This window comes from Phocoena sinus, chromosome 14 (genome assembly GCF_008692025.1).
Source record: "Phocoena sinus isolate mPhoSin1 chromosome 14, mPhoSin1.pri, whole genome shotgun sequence".
Taxonomy (NCBI): Eukaryota; Metazoa; Chordata; class Mammalia; order Artiodactyla; family Phocoenidae; genus Phocoena; species Phocoena sinus.
In genome coordinates, this window is record NC_045776.1 from 63567386 (window position 1) to 63586308 (window position 18923).

General features: G+C 61.3%; 2 protein-coding genes across 3 annotated transcripts in view; both read right to left on the reverse strand.

The window, feature by feature from the left end:
- TMEM191C (transmembrane protein 191C) overlaps positions 1-1415 on the reverse strand; it is an 18003-nt gene extending 16588 nt beyond the window's left edge. Inside the window, 1 exon segment of the mRNA XM_032654051.1 lies at positions 1372-1415. The gene's annotated coding sequence lies outside the window, so the exon portion shown is untranslated.
- The window catches only part of HIC2 (HIC ZBTB transcriptional repressor 2), a 22632-nt gene extending 4608 nt beyond the window's left edge, over positions 1-18024 (reverse strand). The window contains exons 1-2 of one of the 2 annotated variants that reach the window (XM_032603472.1): positions 17968-18024; positions 1372-1469 (exon numbers count right to left, since the gene is read on the reverse strand). In XM_032603472.1, coding sequence (XP_032459363.1) covers positions 1372-1397 — 26 coding nt within the window. In that variant the 5' untranslated portion in view covers positions 1398-1469; positions 17968-18024. Of the gene's footprint in view, positions 1-1371; positions 1470-10755; positions 10805-17967 lie in introns of those variants that run through there. The other variant, XM_032603473.1, reaches the window with a different exon arrangement.
- Positions 18025-18923: the final 899 nt, after the last annotated feature.

Consider the following 18923-nt stretch of genomic DNA (forward strand, 5'->3'; position numbering starts at 1 on the left):
ACCCAAAGGCAGGGGTCTATGAGGTGCTGGGTGGCTGGACTTCTCACGTGGGCATGCAGCTTCCCAGCTTTCGAGACAAGCCAGAAATCCAGGTTTTCAGGTGAAATCACCCCATGCAAAATGAAGGTTCTTTTTCCTTAAATACCACGTGGGCCAGATCAAACATGCAGCCTCTGGTCTGTGACCTCTGCTCTAGCCTGGGTCTCTCTCCAACAACCCTAGAGGCTTCCCAAACTCTGAGGTTTACCAGCATCACGTGACACTGCAGCCCAGCTGCCACCCCCACCGCACAAGGCCTTGCCCCACCACAGGCACTGAGCACCCATCCCCCCTACCCCCTGCCTGGGCCTCCAGGTGCCGAGAAGGAAAGGCAGCCTGGCCAAGCCCTGGCACCGCTGGGCCCCAGGGACTTTCTGGGCAGGGCAGGCAGTGCTGTCTGAGCCTGAGAAACTCGCCAGACTGGCACAGATGCTAACTGATGTCACTGAGGAAAACACATGCAGAGGAATTCTGTGGTGGCTGCGTGGCAGTGTGCACAGGGGTCTCTGGGAGCAGCGTGCCCCAACCATGCACCCACCCCACTGGGCAGCAGGGCCACAGCGCACGGCCGTGGCTCCCCACCCCTCCAGCCACTCGGAAGCTCGTGCCCTCCCACAGGTGCTTTGAGCCGTGAGGCCGACAAGGGGCTTTCATGTCCTTCTGCTCACGGCCCAACCTCGGAGAGGAATTGACTGCTCTGAGCCTCCCCCACCTGGGATCAGCTCCTACCAGGCGCCCAGCCCTGCCTCCCTCAGGACAGAGCCCGGAGGGGTTGCACCCACCTGCCTTCCTCCCACTGGTCCGTACCTGCCCTTGTTTGCAAAGACAGAGGAAAACCCCCCATGATCCTGTGCACCCCAAGGAAGACTTTGAGCACCCAATGACCACGTGGGCCGGCACTCAGGGCCTGACAGCAGGAGGCAGCAAGCACCTCAGGCCAGCTCGGCCTTGTCAGCCTGTTCAGAAGCTGGAGCCCAGATCGCGCAGAAACCAGCCCTCCGCCACTCCCTGCCCCCAGAGCCAGCCAGGCAGGGACAAAGAGCCCAAGGCGCGGCCTCCACACTGGCCTAGACACCTAGCCCCAGCACCCAGGACAACTGGCAAGGGGACTAGCCGAGGGCAGGAGGTCCTGGCCTCCGAGAGCCAGTGAGTCCACAGCAGCCCTCCTCCCCAAGCCCCAGCCTCCCCTCTATGCTGCCAGCGCTGCCCGCACACAAAGGACTGCAGGCCAGGACACAGGCTGAGAGCTGCAGGCTGCCCAGAGTCCCAAGGAGGAGGAGCAAACATCCTCCCTCTGCCGCCCCCGCCCCCAGCTCCCCCTCCCTGACCTACCGGAGTGCCAGGGGCCCAGAAACCATGTGAGCAGCAGCCAGTGGGGGTGGCCTCCTTGAGCGCGTGGCCTCCCTGGGGGTGCATCAATGCCTGGTCACCTGGGGAAGGGAAGACAGACAGACATGGTCACCCACAAAGGCATCAGCAAGGGGAGGGGGGAGGTGCTGGGGGACCTCGCTCCCAGGAAGGTCTGGGGGTCTCTCTGGCTGGGACGCCCAGACAGCTGGGCAAGAGACAGTGGTCATAGTGCCCACAGTCAGTCCCCATGGTAGGAAGAAAGCAAATTTGGGGAGCTCGCCTGCACCCTCTTCCCACCCACCCCCACAGATTTAGGATACTGCAAGGGCCACCTAGATCTGGGGGGCTGGTGGCAGGCACACAATTCCCGGAGGGCGGGCAGGCGTGGTGGCAGGAGGCCTGGGCAAGGCCCTTTCCAGGCTGGCCACATTTACATAACAAAAGGTCAAAATTGGAGGCGCTGGTGCAACGGGCTATTTGTAAGAACCAGTCTCAACCGCTTCTGGCTCTCCTGCTCCTTTCCTTCCCTTCCCTCCGGGTCTGCTCTCCCCCCACCCCCACCCCCACCCCACCCCCGCCCAGAGCGCCCAGCCCCCTCCTGCCCAGCCCAGCCTGACCACATGGCGTTTGCAGGCTCGCCCTTTCAATACCAGCCCGCCAAGGCCACTGGCAGCTGCTGCCAGATGTGGGTGGGCTCCACCTGCCCCCCCCCGCCAGAGCTTTGGGTCCTGCGGGAGGGGGTCCTGAGGCTCCAGCTCCTTGTCCCCCACTCCAACAGGCCTGGGCGCCCTTGGAATGGAGCCAGGGGTGGGGGAGGAGGCCTGCAGCAGCCCAGAGCCCATCCCTGCCTGCCCTTCCCCCGCCCCCAGGGCCAGGGAGGCTCAGCAGGTCCCTCAGGAATGTGACCAGACCCGGGGTGCAGGGTGGCCGGGAGGCCTCGGCTCCAGCCTGCCAGCTGTCTCTCGGCCCCAAGCACAGCTCCCCTCTTGCAGGGGTTGCTGGGGGGAGGGGGGCACGGTCAGCCCAGAGGGCAGGAGAACCAGCTCTGTAGGTCCAGCAGCCTGAGAGCGTCCACGTTTCCCCGAGGGCAGCCTGGGCCCCTCATCAGGCTCCCGGCCAAGAGAGGCCAGAGACGGAGCCAAACCCTGCCTGGGGAGGGGGGCGGAGACCACCGCAATGCCGCCGCCAGTGAGAGTAGCCCAGGAGAAAGGATGGGAAGCCATATCAGGAACCCCACCAGACCCAATGACAACCCAAGCCCCGCCCGGGCACAATGCCCACCACCTCAGCCTGGGCCGGACCCTGCAACTGGGGCTTCCTCGCCCTTGTTGGAGATCAGGTCGACCAGCCTGGTCACTGCAGCCTGGAAAAAGCCCAGCAACTGACCAAGTGACTGCCCTCGAGCCTGACCTACCCGCAGGGAGGCCCAGCAGGACCAGGCAGAGCAGGCTGTGCCCTCTGCCGGGCAGGGGTGGCGTTGGCGTCGCACAGAGCTGCCTGCTGGGAGTGCCCATCCACCAGGAAGCTGCCCCGCCTGCCGGGCACCCCAGGCTGGGCCGAGAGTGGGTCTACATCGTGTCCATAAGCAGGGACACACCTCACCACAGGTGAGGGCCAAGACCCCTAGAAAGTGTTGCTCCTTCCCTCCCAGAGGCCTCTGCCCTCCGGCTCAACGGTGGGTGTGGGAGCAGCAAGCGCCCACCCTGGAGAGCCCACAGCAGCTGGGGAGAGAGGGCTAGAAATAGCACTGTGGGGCTGGCCAGGCAAGCTGGCAGCGGGATGCCCACTGGGTACGGGGCTGGTGCTCAGCCCTGGCAGGAGCCCACCATGGGCTGGAATGAGGCTGCCGCCTGGCCCCAGCTCCTGGCATCCATCAGCCACCTGGCAGCAGGCCCAGCAGCGTGCCAATCAGCCCCAAGGATCCCATGCCCAGCGCAGCCACACTGCCCACCCGGAGCACTGGCTCCAGAATGCCCAGGATCTTGGGCAGTGGGACAGGTCAGTCAGATGGGTGCGTGGTTGTCCCCAGATGGGCTGACCCTGACCCCGGCAAGGAAGCGGGGAGGGGGCAGCTCTGCTCTCTTGTGAACAGAGGGGCCTGGATCACCTTCCCAGGTCTCTGTTCACAGGACGGCCAGCACCCACCTCCCCAACAGGGCTGCTACACGGTGACGCAAGACAGGTCCTGACTGAGATCTTATTTCCTCTTCTTCCCTCCAGGCTCAGGCCTCAGAAAAGCCAGGGAGGCTGGCCCCCGACCCCACACACACTGAGGACAGGCCCGGGGCCTACAGAGCACATGCCCAAGGCCAGGTCCCTACAGCTGCACAGGGATCCCAGGCAAGACAAGGCCCCACCCATGTCAGGTGGTCTACATGGGCTCAGGGCTCGTAGGGAGGTCTCCCCTCCTGGAACCCACAGAGGGCAGGAGGCCATGAGAGGAGGTCTCCACATGAAAGTGGCCCTTGTTTAAGCAGGAAGCCAAGGAAAATGGCTCCAACCCCAATTCCAACAGGAGCCAATCCAACTTAGCCTGGACACCCACTGAGCCCAGAGCCTGGGCGCCAGGAAGCCTGGGCCCTCAGGCTGCTCCATCCTTTAGCCTTCAGGTGGAACCCCCTGGGGAACAGGCAGGCAGCCCTGCCTCCCTGGAGCCTGGCGGCAGGCACCCCTCCCTTCTGGAGACAGAGGGCATCCCATGCCTACCTCCAGCCCACAAGGGGGGCCCAAGCTCAGGGTGTGGTTTCACCCTTGGGCGATGCTCCCAGGAGACTGTGGGCCCCTCTCTGCAATGTCCTATCTCCCTAGGCAAGAAAGAGCGCCCAAAGAAGCCCCGCGCACCCTGGCTGAAACGACTCGCCCCGCCCATACCCAGCCAGGATGGAGGGTCCTGGAGAGAAGGGTGAAGACAGGAAAAAGGGGCCCCCACCCCTCTTTGGGCAGGTCTCGTCACCCAGGTCCCCGGGAACCCTGACCCCTCCTCCCTCCCCAGAGCACATTTTCCGCAGGAAGCCCAGAGCTATGCTGGGTCCCCCCCGGAAAAGTTCTCTCCCGGCCCAGCCCAAAGCACCCAATGGGAGGCTATTCTTGCTCCTTAACCACCTTCTGGCCAAAGAACAACAGCCAGAAGTCACAGAAGAACACAGGACTCTTCCAGCTGAGAGCTGGGGCGGGGGGGGGGGGGGGGGGGGGGCTGCCCAGCACCCACCTAGGGCTCCACTGGCGGTGGGAGTCACAAGGACACCAGGCCACCGCCACACCCCCAGGGGCTTAAGCACATCTGACCTTGTCATTGAGGGCCTCAGACACTCGTATCCACTGCCCCCACAACTCTGGGCCCAGCCGACCCCTGCTGTGGCCACCTGGTGCTCCAGGTGTGGCCCAGACAGGTGTGAGCACTGCCCCTCCCTGCAGGCCCGGCCCCTCCCAGGCTGCAGGAGGGCAGCTGGAGGGCAGAGCAAGAAGGCCTGGAAGGTCCCAGCACCCAGGATCCAGAAGAGCCTAAGGCCCAGCCCCCAACCCACCCCCCCAGCCCCAGGTCCTCCTCACCCCATACCAGGTGGAGGGCACCCTGCCTGTGGGGAAGCCTCAGAGGTGTTCTCTCCACCTCCAGTGCCAGATAAGAAGACAGGTTCTGGGGGTTAAGCAACTTGCCCAAGGTCACAGGAGCAAGCAGGTGGCAGAGCCTGACTCCAGACTTTCCTACCCTGAGGACAGACACCTGCACCTCCTTCTCCCAGGGGCAGGGCAGGGGAGCCAGGAGGAGGGCCTCGGCCTGCAGCTCCCCCTCATCTCCCCCTCCCACAGCCTACCTCACAGCAGGCCTCACCTGGGCTACACCACCCAGGGGCAGGCCTACTCTTGGGGACCCAGGCTGTGCCCTCTCTGGCCTGCCCCTCCAGACATGGGTTGGTGGTGGGTGGGACCCACTGCTCTGGGCGAGCCCAGCGGGTAATCTGGCCCAGACCTGGATGCCTGCCAGCAGCTCCTGGCTCGTCTCCCAGACCATCCTCCTGGAAAGCAACGGGCTCCACGAATGCCAAGAGCCCTGCCCTCCTTCGGACAAGACTTCTACGAAATTAACACTCAGTTCCATCAGCACGCTGGTGACGTGGTGATCGGGGCCTGGGGCTGGGCTTCTCCCTCAGGTCCCTGAGCAGTGCGGAAGGTGGCATCCATCCACCCCAGCACGACCTCCCTGAGTCTGCCCCCAAATGCCTGCAGCCCCACCTTCCCACATGTGCACTCCCACCCAAGAGGCTCGTGGCACCACGAGGGGAGGCCTGGCGGGGCCACAACCACAAACCCCACTCTCCAGGGCTCCAGGGCGAACCTTGCACACTCATCTCACCCCTGGCCTACAACCCGCCCGTTACTCCCACTCCCAGGACAACCCGGGTACCTGCAGCTGGATTTCCCCTGCTGGCACTGGCACAGCTAGCTGGCTGGCACCGGGGAGGGTGCAGGGCAGGGTCACACTGGGAGGCCCCCAGCCTGCCTGAGTCTGGCCAAGAGTGTTGAGCCAGTGAGACAGGGGGTGAACTGGGGAGAGGCAGGTGAGAGTTGCCTGGAGCACATTCACTATTATGAAAACTTCCAGACTGTACCCACACTGCACTGCCCCCCATCCCCACCTGAAGGGGCCTGAGCTCTAGGTAAGAGGCTTGCTTGCAACAAAAGAACTAGAGCCTGGAGGCAGGGAGCCTGTGGGAAGCTGGCGGGGCGGCACGGCCAACAGGGAGCATCCCAATCAGGCAAGGAGCAAGGAGCTCCTGCTGCAGGGAGACAGGCCCTGGCAAGCTGGCTCCTGCGCCCCCAGCCCCACTTCCTACTTGTCCTGCTGGGTGTCCGGCACGGTCCAGGGACCAGTGGCAGCATCGCCCAGGGTTTTTGTTTCTTCTTTTAGTTTTTTTTTTTTTTTTTTTTTTAATATTTGTTTATTTGGCCATGCCATGTGGCATGTGGGATCTTTGTTCCCCAACCAGGGATCGAACCTGCGCCCCTTGCACTGGTAGCACGGAGTCTTAACCACTGGACCACCAGGGAAGGCCCTCGCCCAGGGTTTTGAGAAACGCAGACAGTCTGGCCTCACTCCAGACCTCAGAACCAGAACCTGCACGCACAATGGACTGTGGGTTACAAGCTTTCTACTCCCCAGAAAGCCCGAAGCTCGGCAGGTAGTAAATGCTCAGTGATGGGGGTCAAGAGGAAGGAGGCGGCCCCAGAACTTGAGAGATCGAGGTGGCACTCTGTTACTGCGGGCGTCTTAGAGGCAGGACAGTGGCCGCGGGCGGGCAAGGGGCTCTGGGCACGGGTGGCAGGCAGAGTGCAGGGAGCCTGGGCCACCCGCTGCAAGGAGTCACCGTCCCCCACCTACTCCGGGATACCTTTCAGGAGTCACAGAGCAGCAGCTGCCCAGCCCACAGCTCCTCCAGGACAGACTCCAACATCACAACTTCAAACCCAACCCTAGAAGCTCACTATGTCTTACACTAACTAAGGACTCTCAAGTATTTAAAAAACAAAATAAAAATACTCTGCATCTTCTATCATCATCCCTTCGTACCAGAAGACACTTCATAACTGAAAACCAAGAAGAACCACCTCAGGGTATAGGAGTCCTTCCCCGAGAAAGGGCAGCTGACCCATCTACCCACGCGGCCGTCGAGACTCCTGGTGGCTGGCACCCAGGCCCTGTGCCCTGCCTGTGATGGCCTGGCCCTGGAATCAGAAAAACAAAACCCAAACCGGATGCCAGATGGCAACGACGGGCTTCAACTAGCTGACCAGACACTGAAAGAGGTCATCGCAGGCAGAAAAGAGAACGGTCAGACTTTAAAAAGACCCAGACTGAAGACACACAAACCCTGGGTCCCAGAAGCCATGCAGGCGTGGAGCCCCTCCAGCAGTGGGCAGGCCCCAGGGCTCAGGCCAAGCCTCGCACTCGTGCCTTGCACGGGTCAAGAAGAGCTGACTGTCACCGTATCCCACGGCCTGGCTGCCTGCACGGGGAGCCTCCAGCAAGCGGCTGAGCAAAGCAGCCAGACCCGAAAGGGACAACACAGCCAGTTCTGGTCAAGGTGGAAAGCAGGGGTGGGTGAGGGGAGGGATTGGGGAGTGGAGGGGGCTTGAAGGACACACGAGGGCCTTCTGTTCCGGTGTTTTCTCTCAGGATGGATGCTGGATGCGTGTCCACCTGGGAAGAGTCCGTGGCGCTGTTGCTCACAACTGGGCACACTTCTTAGGTATGACTATGATGTACTTGGCTTCAACAGGTGCACAGAAATCTTCAGGAGGGGCAGCAGGGCCCGTTCCAGGCCTGATGAGCAAGCTGACCGAACCCCCAACTAATCACAACAATCCCCAGACAAGATGCGGCACCAACAGGACAGGAGGGAACCCTACAGTCCAGCCACGGACCCACAGGACACCTAATAAAGACCACCTTAAAACCTCTTATCGGGGCAGATCTGTGCCTGCCATCTGAAGGCAGCAACAACCTAATGACATTTTTAACCATCCTAGTGTCCAAGGAAGAGGGAAGGGGTCTTCAAATCCTGACAGGCATGCTTAGGAGAGGAGAGGACATTCCAAGTGCAGCCAGCAAGGCACCAACAACGGCCCCAGGAGCTCCAGGCTGGACAAGGCCCTCAGGGATCGGGAGTCAAACAGAAGGATCCCTGCCCTGAGTGAAGGACCAACCCCCAAGCCCAGGGCCTCTGACCAAGGACTCAAGGAGCTAAACCAAAGATCAAGGATCAGGTTGTTTTAGTCCAAAATGGAAAAAAATCAAGTAGACACATCTTGGGCACCTACCAGTTTTTAAAAAGCCATTTTTAAGGAAAAAACTAGGGAACCGCTGTGGAAAACATTTCAACCTGTGGCTCTGTGCCTGAAACGCCTGCAGGATGGCACTTACAGAGAAGAAGTCTCACCTGTCCAGCAGGTAATGTGACGGGCCCAACAGAGGAGAGGCCGAGCTCAGAAAGGGAGTCAGACAGAGGGGCCCCCAGGACTCAAAGAAAAGTGCTCACAGAGCTTCTTCAGACGGCATCCCAGGGGCGCTTGGGAGGGCTGTTTGGCATTAAGGAACCCGGTTTAGAGACAGAAAAATAAACAGGCTCTTCTCTGCCTGAGGAAGCAGAGCTGGGGGAGGGGGGTGAAAGCCGGGTTACTCAGGCAGCAGCAAAAACAGAAACCCTGACATTGCCCCATGATGACATGTGGGGTCAGTGCCACCTTGGAACACGACAAGGGGGGGCCGGGGCGCAGGAACCACAGTGATGCCCAGCACTTGGGTGAGGCTCAAAACCACGATGAGCGCCCAGCTCTATGTCCACAGAGAGCAAACCCGCTGTCCAAGAATGCGGACGAGTGCGGGGAACCGGCACACACTCGCAACAGTTAACCCCAAATTTGGAAAAGCAGTGACATTAGGGGCGGCCCAGGGAGCAGCCCGGGGCGTGGGGACCATTTCTTACAGGGGTGGGGGGAAGGGTGCACGCCTCCCACTCTTCACAGCCAGATGTGTGCACACATAACTCACACCTTGTGGTTCATACTCATGACAACCCACAGCACAGCCCAGGTCCACAAGGAGCCAACGTGCTCGGTGCGGAGAGACTAGGGTATTCCCGATCCAGGGAGGGGTTGAGCACCCCCTCCCACCCCAGGGGACCCCCGCACGCAGCCACATGGCCGGGAACAGGGCAGCACCGTGTGAACCAGGGCTTCGGGGGCCAGTCCCACAGGACATGCCCAGAAAGTGTCACCCAGTCCCAAGAGAAAGCAGCAGAAGCCAGAGCCCCTGTACCTGGGGGAATCCTCCCGACGGGAGCCACTTTGAAGGACCGTACAAGTCCAGCATGTGATCCCGACCCCCACAGTCCCAGCTGTCAACCCTCAGTTCTCTCCTCAAACGCCAATCCCATCAAGTCACTCTCCTGCTTACAGCTCTCAATGGACTCCCAGGGCTTGGATAAAGTCCACACCTGGGCCAGCCCATGGAGGGCTTCCAGAGGACCAGGCCACCCCTCCACGCGGCCCCCACCAGTCAGGCCCGAGTGCCCCCTCCTCAGCGAAGCCACCCAGCACTTCTCCCCCCACCCAACGTCAGCATTAGCTGCCCAGCTGCCACCCAATAGGCTCCTGGGGCCAGGGACCTTGTGTCCCACTAGCCTGACGGCCACAGCTGCTCCTACCACGCAGCAGGCTCCCATGCAGGTTTGCTATGGGAGCAAATGCCAGAGGGGAGAGGCAGGGCTGAGGGGACAGGATGGGGTGGGGGGAGGGGAGGTGTAAAGGAGGATGCCACCCGCCCGCCGCCCCAGCCCTAGCCCACCGGGTCAGAAACTGTTGTCCACATTCTTGAAAACTAGGAAGGACCCCCCAAAGAACTCTTGGTGGCTTGTATGCTACTGTTCTATTTACTGTGTTAGAAAAACTGGTAACTTAAAAAATATTTACTTGATTTAAAATTATCAACAATAAACCCATTTTATGTTAACATAAATGATGTTTTTATGGAGGAAAGAAACTATCCCAAAAGAAAAGAAAATCAACGAGAAGGGTGGCACTGTTTCACATTTTTGCAAATGTCTTTAACGCCTGGCTGAACAGATGTAGCTGGATCCTCACATCTGCCCTGCGTTCAGCCAGTGAGGATGCATGGTTCTGACTGAAGTCTGTGGAGAAATCCAACCTCACACAGACAGATGGGAGGGGTATTTTACCCTTTTCAGATAATGGTGGCTATTCTTCCTTGTTATTACACTTAAACTCAACAAGTGGTAGGTTCTTAAAAGGTGCAATGTAGACTCTGAAATTGTATCGGTGACTAATTCATATCTGGTTACACAAAAATCCAGTGGCCTACCCTGCACTCACATCCACCCAGGATTTTGCAACACTGAGCGCTAGTCATTCGGAAAACAGTGGTCCCCTGAGTCAATCACATCTTCCCACTGTTGTCAGACTTCATTATACGACACCAAAACCCGAGTGCTTCCATCACAAGACGTCTCAAGTCAGGCTCGCAGTGAAGGACAGTGGTTCCCAAAACTGTCCCTGTCCTCTGCTGGCTCTATGGCTGGCAAGGAACACTGTCACCTGTTTTCCTTCCCATGGTAAGGCTCACTTTGCTCACCTGATTAAAGGTCTGACCAATTCTCCAAGTCTGAACAACCACCTTGCCTGTCAGCCCTTCTTTCAAGTAAAACTAACATTCCATGAAAAAAAGCAGCTCGCAGACACTGCTGTTCCTGGAATGACATCTTGCTTCGGTCTGAGGCACGAGAACCCACCGGGTCCTCCCCAGCTCACCACAGAGAACACTTAACATATGTGTTCTCCAGGGTCAAGACTCACCACTGGGTCACCTGCACGGCCTCCCTGGAACAGCATGAGGAAGACCAGTGGTCCTGGCTCGAGCACCCAGGGCTGGAGCATGCAGTGTGCACCTTGGGCAGGGCTGCCCACCACGTCTTCACACCGATGATGTGTCAGTGCGGGGACAAAGGCCAGTAATGTCTCAGTATTTTGAAGAGTCCTGGGAATCCCCAGGGGTCTGCAAACCACTCTGAGAACGGCTGATGGCCATTACCGCAAATATTTCTACCAACCCATTTTACAGGCAAGGAAAATGAGGCACGGAGAGGTCTGGTCTGGCACCTGGAGGAAACAGGCTTGACATCAGAGTCCTCTTCCCCCAAAATCACAGTTGTTCACCAAATGCTGAAATCCCAGGCAAAGGGCCACACCTGAGAGTAAGGAATTTCAAAGAAAAGAAAGGAAATGCCACTTCAAATGGCCTCCAAAAACACCCTTAGAGGCAGGGCCGGCAGAAACCACTGTGGGGCCTCCAAGACCTGCTAACTAGAGGCGGCAGTGTTGCCTGAGCAGGCGGGCGCCTGCAGGCTGCGGACTGGGTGCTCAGCCCCAGAGGTGGGCAGAGTGGAGGCAGGGAGGGGTCTCGGGAAGCAGGTGTGCACTGCCTGCCCACGGCACCAGGCCAGCCCCACTGCCCTTATCAGCGTCAACATGCATGGAATGTGGGACTTTGGAAACTATCCCCTCCCCTGCCCGCACCCCTCTGGGGCTCGAGTTCACCTACCACAGCCACAGGGCAACCTGAGCCCACGCCCAGCACCCCCCCCCACACCTGCAGCCTCGTGGCAGCGGCTTGCTGGTGGTGACCCAGGGCCCCTCCCCTTGCAGCCCAGCCATGATTGCCCAGACCCCCCAGGCCCCTCTGCCAAGAGACAACCCCACACGCCAGAGGGAGACCCCAGCCGGTGCCCCCTATGCTGAGAGAACACCAAAAGGAGGACCCAAGCCTGGTTTTGAGCTCCGGGCTGCCCAGCCCTGCCGCCAGCCCCCAGGCCCTCCTGGAAGTGGGAGCACAGGCCCAGGCCTCCAGGGGCAGAAGGGAAGAGCCACCACCGTAAGGGGTCCTCTCCGCCCCCAAGGCTTGGGGAAGGGGCCTCTCTCAGCTCCAGAACCAGACCCCCGGGCTCTGTCTCAGGCAGCCGTCTGCCCCCCACTCAAATGAAAACCCGGCTGCCCTCAGGCTCAAGCCCTGCTCAGTGGCAGGAGTCCACACGTGTGTCCAATGCACCCTCGTGCGTGTGTTGCATCGTGGTTACCCTACTCCTAGACTTTTTCCACCACATCCCAGCAGAAGGACTCTAGACCAAGTGCATAACCTCTCCAAGCCACTCACACAGCAGGGACTGAGAAGGCAATCGGGACTGCCCAGGTGTGTCCCACCAGGCCCAGCCCGGGATAGGATCCTGAGAGGGAAGGCCCAGCCCTCTTGTGCTACCTCCCCAGCATCCCATCAGGAGCTCTGTGGGAACCATCCTCCTCCCAGTTTGCAAGCAGAGCTGCCGGAGCACCTGCTGGAAAGAAACCATCAGCCCTTTTCTACCAAAGGGGTCCCAGGGAGGGGCGGGGTGAAGAGGCCAAACACCTGAGACAGGAATCCACCCCCAGGACTACTCACTCTCAAGGGAGAACCCATGGGTCCATCTACCAAGATGTGCGCAGGCCAAAAACAGTGACAGAGGACACCCTGACTGCCCCGGACCACCCCTCCCCCAACTGCCCAGCCCAGACCACTTAGTCCCACTCCTGCCTGGCCCCAGGCCAGGTTGCTCTTCCTGCACCTCCCCCCCAGGACACCAACCAGGCCCATTCCAGACCTCACCACGCCCAAGGGCCTTGCTGCTCTCCTCCCTCGTGCAGTAAGCTGCCCAGAGCAGGCGGGGGCTGTCTTGTGTCCTGGCTGCCCTCAGACGTGAACTAAGCCCCAAGACAGCCCATTGTTCTGTCCCAGCAGAGGAGGCTGGGCTGGGCTGGCCATACCTTACCTGAAGCCCCACCTCCAGCGCCCCTCCCAGCCCTCGCCCCACCTCCTGGCCCCTCGTCAGTAGCTCCCTCACACACCTGACCCACGTAAATAACCTCAGGGACCCATCTCTCTCTCCCAGGTACCCTGAGGTCAAAGAGAAAAAGAAGGGGAAAGACACAGGTCCCAGGGGTCCCCAGCTGCAGCCACAGTGGGCTTGTTAGGGAACCACGAGGAACTCCAAGGTCACTATGCCGGGGCACAGAGACCAGCCAGGGCCCAAGAATGCAACCAAGAGACCAGGGCAGGCGGTCCCTTAAAGTCAAGCAGGAGCAAAAGTCCTGGGGTCAAGAGCAGCAGGTGTTTCCCGGGGGACCTCCTAGGAGACGCCCCCTTAATACTCACCGGCCTGGGGTCACTACCACCCCAGGAAAAGGGACCATGAAAAGGGTGAGCCCCCGCTGCACATGATGCTTCTCCCAGACCCTGGTACCTAACAGAAGCCGTGGCTTGCTCTGTAAGCACAACCCCACCGGGCAGTCTGTGACCACCCTTGCTGGTCTTTGTGGACTCACCACTCCCTGATTCTATTATCAACACATTTATTCCTGCTAAAGCAGTTGGCTGCACATTGGATTCATTTTAAAAGCCTCAGGAAGCATAGATGGCTGGGCCCACCCTAGAGGTGGGCCGGGCTGGGCTCCACCAGCTCCAGGTGATCCTGATATGCAGAGGTAAGAACCAGGGCACCATCAGGCAGGCCTCCACCAGGCAGCACGGGGAACAGCACACACACTGGAGGTCAGTGTGGAGCCCGTGCTCATCACAGGGTAAGTTCCCTGTGTCCACATGGGGCAGACACTGAGGCTCCAGGCCCCACCCTCCTAGCCATCAACTCTACTCTCCCTTCTCATTCACTCTGTGAACAAGAATTCACCAAGAGCTTACTATTAGCTTCCAAAGCAGCGCAGGCAAGGGAACTGCAAAGACCATGGAACAGTCCTGCCCCTTAAAAGGCCTATAACCAGGTTGAAGAAGAGGGCAAGGGGCTGCGACCCCAGCGTGGGGAAGGAAGCAGCACCTCCAACCACCTGTTTGTATGTGGGGGGGCTGTGCCCAAGGCACTGGAGCAGCCCCTCCCCACATTCACCTGAGAACCCTCGCCCCCCCTCCCCCGCAAGGTGCTGCTGGGAGAGAAACCCGAAGCGGCAGCAGCATCCTGGACCACTGGAGGCCAGTGTGCACAGTGGCCACAGCCATGCCAGAGCCAGTGGCCCCTCCAGGCCCACAAGAGGTCAACTGCCCACCTGGAAGCCCCCTTCCCCAGCCAAGCCCAAGCCCCACCTTTCCTTAGGGGTCCTCAGAATTCCCACAGAATGGAAGGGGAGAGCCTCGGGAGCCCCAGGAGCCAAGCCACCTGCCCTGTCGTACCCCACCCTTTTCACCCACACACTCAGAGAAGGTGGACCCCCGACAGGAAACAGGCACCCACCCTGCCAACACGCTCAGCAGCAGGGGACCCTCGACAGGACCTGCTCTAACCCCAAGGCCACGCTCCCCCACCCCTCCACCCACCCACACAGGGCAGGCGGAGGCAGGGCTCTGAGCCTGGCAGTGTCTCAGGGTCCCTCTCCCCACAGTCTGGCCACACCCTCCCAGACTGTGCTCCCTCAGCAGAGCCCCCCCGGCCCCGGGCCTTCCCTCCTGGACTGCGCTGGGGTCTGGAGTTGGCACCCAGTTTTCCCTTCCTCACCAAGCGTGCTGGGGGCCCACTCGCAACCCGCACCCCACCCCCACCTGCTTTTCTGGCTTTGCCACTCCCAGCTCACACCAGGTTCTGGGGCTTGGAGCCCTCCCCCAGCCCAGGTCCCTAACCCTTAAGCAAGGCCCCTCCCAGCAGGAAGCACAGCCGGCTGCCAGGCAGAGCCTAACTGGCCCAGCTGGCTGAAAGCCCCTAACTGAGGAAGCCAGGATGGGATCTCTGACCTCTCCAGACAGAACACCAAAGGCGCCTACCCTGCAGCCCCAGGACGTTACTTAACCTCCAGTTACTTGACCTCCAAGTCTGTGAGAGTGCTACACCCAGAGCGAGCCCTGAAATCTCCCAGTGTCTCTACATCCCAGCTGAAGGCTGACCGCTTAGCGGCAAGTCTGAGCAACAGCATGATTTAGTCTAGCCACAAGGGCTGGGCACTGCATTGGTTCTCAAAAAACTTCGCTGAACGGATAAAAAGCTTGTGAAAGAGACTCACAGGAGCACGCAGCAGGTGCTCCTGCGCCAGCTTCTCGCAGCTCAGCATCTGCAGGGCCACACTCCTGTCGCCGTTCTCCTGTCTCCCCAGCACTGCCCTCCCCAAACTGCGTGCGCTCCCCATTAAAATCCCCCTCCTGAAGCTGCCCACCCTCCGCCCTTGCCACCTCGTGCTCCCCGCAGCACGGTGCGGCCCTATCACCTCATCCTCCGATGGTCTGTTTGCCAGTCTGTCTTCCCCAGGCTGAGCTCTGGAAGGCAGCGATACGTGAATGTGAACTCTAGCTCTGTTCCCATTTTAGAAACGGGGACACTAAGGCTCAAAGAGTCAATCCCTGTCCAAGGCCACAAGGAGAGTAAACAGTGCTGAGGCCAGTGCCCCTCACACTGCCCCCAGGAGTCCCTCCTCAGTCAGGCTCCGAGGGCCAGGACGGGAGGAACAGGACTTGTGGTTTCTTCTCTGCAGAAAGAGCCAAGAACAAGAGCCCCCACCCTCTAGTGATCAGTCCCGGGGGGCACTGGCCCTCAGCCCCAGTGGGCAATGATGCAGGCAGGCCGTGGGGTGGGGCTGACTGCTGGAGGCCAACAGGCCAAGCCAAAAAGGGCAGGGCAGCAGGTCCCCCGGGTAAACTGAACTTTATTCCTTCTTCACTCCTCAACTCTCGAGAACTGCCCTGCCAGCCCTTCCACGGGGGCGAGCTGCTGATTCAAAGGCACTGCCCCCACCCCCGCCCCCACGCCCTGGCAAACAATGAGGACTCAGGGAAGGCAGCAGGCCTGTCAGCTCAATAATGCAAAACCCTGTTGCTCTGAGTCCACGACAGCTGACTTCAAGTGGATCGGAGGCTGTGCTTATTAACAAAATGAGAAATCTGATCTATGGAAAGAAAACACTATGTGAGGATTAATCCAGGACTGCAGCTTGTGGAGAAGGCTGGGCTGCTGGCCAAGACCAGGCAGAGAGGACGGGACGGTGCCTACCTGTCCCCGGCAGGTTCCTCGCTGCAGGACAGGGCATATCACCTCCGCCCCACCTGCGCTGCCTTCTCTCCTTCCAGCCACTGCAGCAATCATTTCGGTTTTGCTTTAATTAAAGGCCTGGCTCCCTCTGGCTGCTTCTTCCTCTACGCAGAGCCAGCAACCAGAGGGAGATTTTCCTTTTCAGGAATCGCTTGTAAAAGCCGAGAGACTAATTTACAAGTCCCAACAACTGGCAGGAAAACACTGCAGGAAGAAATCCTGGGTGCACACCAGCACTTGAGTCAACTGGCCAGAGGACAGTCACTCAGCAACACCCCAAAACTGGCCCGCAGGAAGCAGACCAACCTGGGCGCACTGACCCCAAGGCAGGCAGGCAGGCAGGTGGGAAGCCCCCTCCCAGCCTTCCTAGGCTACTACCTGCCCATGGACCTAGAGATTTCCATAATAAGCACAACCACACAGGACCGATTTCACTCACAGGCAGGGCAACCTACTCCAGGAGCAAAGGACTCAGTTCAGCCCCCAAGTATCAGCCTCCCATTCCCCCCACCCCCTTGGTACTAAGAGCCCGCTACACCAGCAATCTCACCACACAGCTTTGTCTCTGGAGGCCAGCCTGAGGCCGGCCCATCTGCTTTTTTTTTTTCAGAACATGCCAGCAACCCTGCTCTGCTGAGCGTTAAGTCCGCTCCTTGAGCCAGGGCTACAGACCAGCCACATGGCCTGTGCTCCTGAAAATGTCTGCTGAAAGGCCCAGGGAGTCCAGACGCTGGCAGATGGGAACGGAGAGAAAGAAGTAAAGCCAGGAGCCAGGAAGCAATAAATGCTAGCTCCAGAAAGGTCCAGCTCCATCCCTCGAGCGGGGGTCCCTGGAGAACACCCCCAAGTTCAGCCTAGAATCTCTGGAGGCCCCTCCACTACCTGCCAGCTCTCCCCCTCCCCCCTGCACAAGAGGCACAGCCATCCCCACATCAGTCAACAATCTACAGCCACAGGATTCCTATGGGCAAAGCTCTGCCCCTCCCCCCTACCACATATGTCAGAGAGGTGGCCTCCCCGGGTTACACTCCTCCTGCCGGGGTGGGGGGGCCGGGAACCTAGCTTTCCAGATGTGCTTGGCAACCCCTACTAGAAAAGGCACTGGAGATGGAGGGAACAGGAGAAACACGGATAAATAACTTCAAAACCGTTCCGGGCCATCCGGATCCGCACTGGGCTCCCTTCCCTAGGCAGTCCCACGCTGTTCTGGGTGGGGCCGCTGCGAGCATTATCTGGCCGCGTTCCCTCCTCTCCGTAAGTCACTACCCCCCAGGGAGAGGCATCCCCGCCTCCCTCCACCCCAGCTAAGCCTGTGTGAATATGAACCATCTCAGTAGATAAACAGAGAGTGACAAGCTGGGGCCCTTCAGCCCCCTCCCTCTGCCAGCCGGTCCCCTCCCCCTGCCAGCCGACCCCCTCCCCCAAGCCCATTTCTCTTCCTGCCAAGCGGCCGCCTGCTAAAGAGAGGTCTGGGGGCAGGGCAGCGAGCCCACCAGCCGCAGGGCCCGGCCCTCGGGGAGCGGCCCCTCCAGGCCTGCCCCTGCCATGCCCGCGCGCAGCCGTCCTCCTGCGGGGAGGGGGCCGGGGAAACGACGGACGGCGCGGGGCCGCAGTCGTGGACACGGCGAAACGCCCCGCAAGGGGCGGCGGCGGGCGCAGGGCCGCCCGCATAATAGGAGCCCGCCTGTCAGGCAGCGCCGCTCCCCGACCTGCTCGGATTAGACCGCGGATGCAAAGGCACAAAGAGCCGGCGCCCGCCTCCCAGCTCCGCACACCCGCGCGCCGGGGCTTTGTGCCAGAACCGCGCCGCCTGCTCGGGGCCACAAAGCGCCGCAAGCGGCAGACCAGCCGGGGGTCCCGCCCCCTCCCACGCGCGCCGCAGCCCCACGTCTCCGGGCGCGCGCCCGCCCACGCCCCTCTACCGGGGGCGCGCCCGCCGCCCGCCTCCCGCGCCCCTCACCTCGTGTGCGTCGGCGGCGGCGCTCGCCCGCCGGCCGGCCCTCCCGCGGCCTCGTCCTCGGCGCCGCCCGCGCCGCCCGCGCCCGCCCCGTCCGTCCGCCCGCCGCCGGCCCGGCTCGGCTCCCCGCCCCGCGCGCCCGAGCGCCGCTCACAGCCGCCCGCTCGGCGCCATCTTGGAAGCTTGTGACGTCGGCACCGCCCGCTCACCCCTGACCCACATCTGAATGGACTAGCGGCGAGGCGGGGTGGGGCGGGGCCGGGCCGGGCCTGGGCGGGGCCAGGGCGGGGCCTAGGCGGCCGCGCGGCGGCGCCATGGGGGAGGGGCGCGCGGAAAGAGCAGGGGCCCGGAGCCAGGACCCCGACCCCGGCGTGTGGCGGACCGGCCGCGGGTGCGGGGCTGGCGCCGCGACCTCAGCCCCGGAACACCGGCCCGCACCCCTCGGATGGGGGCTCGGCCCCCACACTCGGAGCCTACACATCTTGGGCCTGACCCTGACCCTTGGCAGTCCCGCTCCGTGCCCCCACGGGCGGCCAGCGTCACTTCGCAGCCGCGGGCTGCAGACGGCGTGGTCCGGTCTGGGGTCTTGGGCCTCCGGGTCTGGAGAAGGAAGCCCCCGGCCCGGCCCACCGCCCGCGGCCCCGCGCAGCCCCGCCGGCCCTATCTGCTCCGAGGGCGCGGAGGTTGCCACTCGCCGAGCTCAGCCAGCCCCTTCCGGTGGCCGCAGCCCCTCGCAGGCCCCCGGGGTCAAGCGATGCCCCCAGGCCGGCCGGCCGGCCGGACCCAGGCTGTTCGGAGGGGCTGCAGCGCGCCGAGGGCCGCAACGCTGCTCTAGGGGTCACTTGATGAACCGCTCCCCACTTTGGGCACCAAATAATAGGACAAGCCAGCTAAAGGCTGTGAGGGGCCCAGATTTACCAGTCAAGACTGGAATCGAGACTCCCCAGTAAGGCTGACTG